Here is a 7,253-nt window from a genome sequence, read left to right on the forward strand (position 1 = left end):
GCTATGCAGTTAAAAACATCTTTAAAAAAGCTTGTAGGCAGAGTGTCAAGGCAGCAGGTAGTGGACCTAAGGTTTCTAACTATGTCTGTCAAAGTAGCATAATTTAATGGGTGAAAAAGTGCCAAATTAACTGGAGTAGTCTTATGAGGCACAGGTGAAATAGCCACTGTGTTGGAGTTACAGACTGTCTGTCTTTGCTTTAAAATCTTGTCTGTGAAAAAAGAAGCAAAGTCATTGCATGCCTTGGTGGATAGCAGTTCAGGAGGGACTGACGCTGATGGGTTTGTCAGTCTGTCAACAATAGTAAATAAAGTCCGTGCATTGTTGTTATTTTTGTTGATAATCTCAGAGAAAAAGGACTGCCGCGCCCTTTTTAGCTCCAAGTTACAGATGTGCAGACTTTCCTTATAGATGTCATAATGAACCTGGAGTTTGGTTTTTCGCCACCTGTGTTCTGCTTTTCTACATTCTCTTTTTTTGAGCTTTTATCCGTGTGGCGTTCCTCCATGGTGGTTTTTTCTTACCAGAGACAACTTTGACCTTCATGGGGGCAATATTGTCCATAATATTCATAGCTTTAGAGCTGAAACTATGAACCAGATCATTGACAGAGACTGAGGGGATAGAACGGATAGAACGAGTTCAGGAGAGTCGGTAGGAGGGGAGTAAAGAATGTTGAATAACCTCCGAGTGTTTGAGGATGAGTGCCTCCCAGAAATGAAGCCAGTCTGGTCTGGATTGATTAAAACTGGCATAACTCTCTGGAGGCAACCGGCTAACACTTTCGCTAAAATTTTGAAATCTATGTTCAGGAGAGAGATTGGCCTATAACTACTACACAGTAGCGGATCTTTATCCTTTTTTAGCAATATGGTGATTGAAGCTTCTGATAGAGTGGGTGGCAGTCGACCTTTTTCCAGGGCCTCATTAAAACTCGGACTAGAATTGGGGCTAAAGATGTAGAGTAGGTCTTAATAAACTCTGTGGTGTAACCGTCGGGCCCGGGTGATTTATTACTCTGTAAGGCTTTCATCGCTTCTTTAACCTCAGACACAGTGATTGGTGCACCCACATCTACTGCAGCCGCTAAATCAATTTGTGGGTACGTAAGCAGGTCAAGAGGGTTCGGGCCTTCCCAATCAGTTGAGGAGGTTTCGGAGGAATACAATCTAGAATAGTAGTCAGCAAAGGCGTTTATAGTGGTGGGATCGGGTGTAACTTCATCCAAATCCAGCTTAATCCTCGGTATGAGTCTAGATGCCGCCTCAGCCCATGCTTTATATGCCAGGAGTTTGCCTGCTTTGTCCCCCATCTCGAAAAAGCGTTGTGTTGTGAGTAGCAGCTGCTTCTCTGTCCGACCGGAAGACAACAGATTATATTGTGATTGGAGTTGTACTCGTTTCTTATATCAATCAATCAATCAATCAATTTTATTTATAAAGCCCAATATCACAAATCACAATTTGCCNAGAGAGAGAGAGAGAGAGAGAGAGAGAGACACAGAGAGAGAGAGAGAGAGAGAGAGACACACAGAGAGAGAGACAGTGTGTCAGAGGAATCAGCAGAGTATCGGGCGTCTAATCTCTGGATTTCTTTCAATTTGGAGCGCTACGACTTCCTGAAACCAGAGATGAAAGACATAATTTGTCCGCGTAGGTAGGCTTTAAAAGATTCCCAAAGTATGTCACTACTAATGTCTGGTGTGTCGTTTATCTCAAAAAAGAGCTGAATTTGGGAGGCTACAAAGTCTTTGAATTTTGGTTCAGATAATAAATGAGAGTTAAATCTCCAGAGTTTGGTGGGTGGTCTGCCCTGAGAAAAATTTATATGTAAAGAAACCGGGACATGATCTGAAATTACTATAGTGTGATAGTCGCACGACAGTGTCTCATGTAATAATCTATTGTCAAGCAGGAAGAAATCAATCCGCATGTATGACCGGTGAACATGAGAGAAGAAGGAGAAAGCTTTTCTGGAAGGATACATAGTCCTCCAGGGGTCAGCTAGGCCTAACTGGTTTGCATGAAACTTTAAAGCGTTGGCTGATTTAGACAATGTAGATTGTTTGGTGGAGGACCTGTCGAGGTCTGTATCTTGAACGTGGTTGAAATCTCCTCCAATAATTATTTGATGATCCACAAGATTAGGTATATTGGAGAAAAAATTTGATATGAATTTGTCGTCGTCCCAAGTTGGAGCGTATATTGAGGCTAGGACCACGGGGGAGTTCAGTAGTTTGCCTAATGCCATGACATAACGCCCATTGGGGTCAAAGACAACAGTAGAAGGCTCGAAGGCAATGTCCCTATGTATAATAATGGCTGCACCCCTAGCCCTCTCTGAAAACCTCGAGTGAAATAGATGCCCCATCCAAGGCTTCTTAATACGGGAGAATTCAAACTTGCGTAAGTGTGTCTCTTGCAAAAAACATATGTCTCCTTTAAGTTCCTGAAGGTGTGAAATTACCTTATTGCCTTTAATAGTGTTGTTCATCCCCTTGACATTCCAGGAGATGAGATGAATGTTCCTACCGTTCACTGACATCGGCTGTTCGTGCTAATTTCTGCTGAGCCCTGGAGGGGGGGGGGGGGGGGCAACATAAGATGAGGTTAAACCAAATTTACAAAGAAAAAGCAACCCTGGACCCATAAGACCACCTGAGATATTTTTAAAAAGAATAAGTACAACAGTAAAATAAAAATGAATTGTTGAAAGGCAACCATGTGAGAGGTATTAGGTGCATAGTCAAGGGTTAAGAGGCTATCCAGAGGAGCCTAATGCTCCTCTCCTGATTATGAACACAAGTATATAAAATGTAGATCTATATATACATATATATATACACATAAACACACGTACACATATATATTGACAGTGAAGGTAATAACTTGAGGGGTGAGTCTCATCGACTGTTAGAATAACAAAAACAAACAAAAAAAACAGCCAACAACCTTACACTGAGTGGCAGTTGGAGGAGTATAGTTTATGCCTCTTCACGTTTGCTGTTGTCAGCTTCCATACAAGACGAATATTAATTAGAACTGATTAATCTAACCTAGTGCAGAAGTATAAAACCTGTCAGTTGCTTATTCAGTTAACAAAACATCAACCTCTGCACTAACACAAGACAAGCAAACCATTGCATATTAAAATGATCAAAGTTTTAGCGTCATCCAGTCTGTGTTTGTTTACTGTTAGTGACACGGCTAGCAGCCAGGCACTGTTACCTTGTGTCTAGAGTCCATGCTAGGTGCCACTGCCAGTCAGGTATTCCTTGGCCTCGTCAACTAATGAAAGGCGCATTCTTTCCCCGTTGGCCGTTGTAATAAACAGCTTCGCCGGGTAACGAAGAGTAGGTTTCAGTCTGCGTTTGTAGAGGAGACCCATAACTTCTCGGTATACAGCCCGTTGCTCCATCACCTCGGGGTCACCTCAAAGAAGACCACAGGTTTACCCTGATATTGCAGCTCAGATCTCCTCTTACGGGCCTCGCGGAGAACCTTTTCTTTGGTTTGATAATCATGGAAGCGGACGATGACCGACTTTGGCTTCTCGCCTTGCTTGGGTTTTGGGGCCAGGGATCTGTGTGCTCAATCTAGCACGGGTGGTGTCGGTAGTATTTCCTCGCCCAGAAGTTGAGTCAGCAGTGTGGAGAAAAAAATCAGTTGGTCGCGGTCCTTCAATCGACTCAGGAAGTCCTATAATACGAACGTTGTTACGGCAGCTTCGAGCCTCCAGGTCCGCTGTTTTAGTTTTTCACTGATAGCCGTTAGCTCTGCACACGAAGCCTCCAGACTTAGCAGGCGTTCATCTACTGAGTCCGCATTAGTTTCCAGAGATGTAATTCGTTGGCCGTGGCTGGACACAGGAGCTGGTACGAGATGTATTTTGGCCTCCAGCGCCGAAAAGGATGCCTTGAACTCCGTTGCTAGGTCAGCCTTGTGGCCTTCCAGAAGGCTGGTTAGCGCGGCCATGCTAACGTCGCTAGCAGTTGTCTCGCTGGGGTCTTTTTTACTTTGTTTTCCGTGCTTATTTGCCATTTCAGGAGGCGATATGACGTTGAGGTCTTAGAGCAATGAACCAGTTTGTTGGTAAAGATGAAGAGTTGGGTTAACAAGAATAAAATTGTAAAGAGTATGGGAGAGCGGGGTAGAAGCATCTACTCCGTGTCTGCCATCACCGGAAGTCCCATAAAGTTTGATTTTTAATACAATTTAATGTAAATAAAGTTTGATTTTAAATAAAGTTTGATTTAAATAAAATGTAAATTAAATAAAGTTTTATTTTAAATAAAATTTGATTTAAATAAAGTTTGATTTTAAATAAAGTTTGATTTAAATAAAATGTAAATTAAATAAAGTTTGATTTTAAATAAAATGTAATTTAAATAAAGTTTGATTTTTAATACAATTTAAAGCTCCAGTAGGCAACATTGTTTTGGTATAATTGAGTAAAAATTTTATAATATCCTCTAAGCATAATGTAAATCAAGTGGTCTGAGACAAACAATAGGTTTCTGCACCTCACCATGGCTCTGTGTTCAGTCTCTAAAGAAGGAGAAATAGAACCAAGTAGGATAAAATACTCGCGTGCTCGTCTGGTAGGAGGGGCTCAGGGCGGAGACGAACAAAACCTAACTCAGATGAGACTCAAAAATCAACCGTTTTCAGGCTTTCTACCTACTGCAGCTTTAATGTAAATAAAGTTTGCTTTTAAATAAAGTTCGATTTAAACAAAGTTTGATTTAAATTAAGGTTAATGTGACAGTTTGGTCTCTTAAATAAAGAGTGAAGCATCTGTATCTGATATCTGATATAAACAAACAAACAAATGTGTATATAGAGTGTGTACAAATTAAGTGTGTATATATATTAATCCTCTGACAGTGTGTGAAGAAGAAGAAGAAAAGGAAGAAGAAGAAGGAGAAGATTATAGCTGCTGTGCAGCAATGGTCAGGGCCGGGCAATTCTAGGCAAATTTAGGCAATTCTGAGCAACAAGAGGCAGAATAGGAAGACAACAAGAAAGTTGCCATTACAATGTACATTTTGCATCAGTTGAAGCTTGAACTCACAACCTCTGACACCAAGGAGCATCTTCTATCTGACTGAGCTAATCAGCCAGTGACAACTCATATGTGGCTGACTAAGCCAGCCACCAGGATGACAGCAGCTGTCAAGGCAGATTTCAAACTGCTGCCATAAATTCAGTTATCAAGACAAAAATCTGAAAAAAACACATCTTGCATCTAGACAGCATGGAGATGTTGTTAATTTTTTAACAATTACTGATCATCTCCATAAGTGAAAAACTGATGTGTAAAGTATTCCCATTGACAGCAATGGTTCACATGAGGACAGAATTTAAAATGCTGTCAAAAATTTAGTTTTTGATATATAAGTCTGATATTTGCCAAACGTCATCAATTTTTTTCATGAACATTGAAAACTTATTTGGCAAGAATTTGCAAGTATATGTTTACAGTACTGTTTACAGTCAAACATCTTGATGCACTGAAGGCTCAATTTCTGATAAATCAAAAATCTGTGAGGACAGTTTGTGGAGGACAGTCTGAAGATGCTCTGTAGCAAGTTTGGTGTCAACTGAGCAAAAATGAAGGGAGGAGAACGGTTTAAGAAGTTTTACAGTTTTTGAAAAAAAAAGTGATGAACTTCATAATTTGCAATAGGTTTAAATGTACAAAAGTTTCTTCAGTATCGGGGCTCCATTTTGGTGAAAGCTGCAAAGCTGTAGCACATACGGTCGATGTGTTGTGAATTTTCACAGTTTTGAACTTTAGACACTTGCTGTAGCGCCACCATGAAGACTACTAACTTGTGTTTGCAGCTAGGCAAATCTGGCATAGGACTGGACCTTTGTGCAAAGTTTGGTGATTTTTCGCGCATGGGAAGTAGGATTTCCTCGGAAGGAGAAGAAGAAGAAGAAGAAATAACGAGCAGGAAAACAAGAGGGTCCGGGCAGGATTGCCTGCCCGGACCCTATAGAAGAAGAAGAAGGAGAAGAAGGAGAAGAAGAAGAGGAGGAAGAAGGATGGTGTCACCTGATCCTCTCCCAGAATCCTGAAGTGATGTAACTCTTTGATGAGAGAGTTGACGCAGCCGGCTGCACGTGTCACATGTCACATGTTTAAACACAGACAAAGGAAAAGAAAGAAGAAAAGAAAGAAAATGACATTAAAAAAACCTACATTTTAAAAATGATTTTAACACATTTATGAAATAAATTAATTAGTATTTTAAAAAAAACAAAAACATTTAAACGTATTAAAACATATTTAAAACACTTCAACCCCGTCAGATGGGTGTATCGATTGTATTAATAACGTATTGAGTCCATGGTGTGACGTCTTACCGGCACACGGCAGCGAGTAGCCAATCACAGGATGGTGAACAAACTGGCGCTCGTTGAGTCGGGTCTGACAGTAACGACGGAAACAGTCGAGACAGATCACATGACGCTCTGAACACTGGAAGACCAGGACCACGTCCCTGTGGGATACACACACAGACATGTGTTGGACAGCAGACGTCCCCTCAGCGTGTGATGACCTCACTGTGTCTGTGTGTGTGTGTATATATGCGTGTGTGTGTGTCTGTGTGTGTGTGTTACATGACATCGGTGCAGGCAATACACGGGACGTCTCTGCTGTTGGTCATGATGAGGTCGAGCGCCACGGAGACATCGTCCTCTGATGTCGGATGGGACGCACACTTCATGTAGAACTCCTGCACACACACACACACACACACACAAACACACACACACACACACACACTGAATGCCTTTGGATGAACACACTGAACTATCACGGCTCGATGACACAGAAGCCCCGCCCTCTTACCGCTTCGTTGCCGTGACAACTCTCTGATTGACACACGCCGTGGATACGACCTCGGAGGAGGACGTCTTCCCAACAAGACGGACCCTGAGAGAGACAGGTCACCATAATCACCATCATCATCACCATCATCATCTTCACCATCATCATCATCACCATCATCATCCTCACCCTCACCATCATCATCATCATCCTCATCATCATCATAACCATCATCATCATCATCATCATCACCATCATCATCACCATCATCATCATCATCATCATCACCATCATCATCACCATCACCATCATCACCATCATCCTCATCATCATAATCATCATCACCATCATCATCATCACCATCATCACCATCATCATCATCATCACCATCATCATCATCACCATCATCATCA

At 41.6% G+C, this 7,253-nt stretch overlaps 1 protein-coding gene across 1 annotated transcript in view; it reads right to left on the reverse strand.

Annotated features, from left to right (window-relative positions):
* The window catches only part of prkn (parkin RBR E3 ubiquitin protein ligase), a 28,712-nt gene that overhangs the window by 9,984 nt on the left and 11,475 nt on the right, over positions 1-7,253 (reverse strand). Inside the window, exons 3-6 of the mRNA XM_050070567.1 lie at positions 6,862-6,945; positions 6,630-6,745; positions 6,372-6,508; positions 6,061-6,122 (exon numbers count right to left, since the gene is read on the reverse strand). Coding sequence (XP_049926524.1) covers positions 6,061-6,122; positions 6,372-6,508; positions 6,630-6,745; positions 6,862-6,945 — 399 coding nt within the window. The remainder of the gene's footprint in view (positions 1-6,060; positions 6,123-6,371; positions 6,509-6,629; positions 6,746-6,861; positions 6,946-7,253) is intronic.

Source organism: Epinephelus moara, chromosome 19, assembly GCF_006386435.1.
Source record: "Epinephelus moara isolate mb chromosome 19, YSFRI_EMoa_1.0, whole genome shotgun sequence".
NCBI classification, from domain to species: domain Eukaryota; kingdom Metazoa; phylum Chordata; class Actinopteri; order Perciformes; family Serranidae; genus Epinephelus; species Epinephelus moara.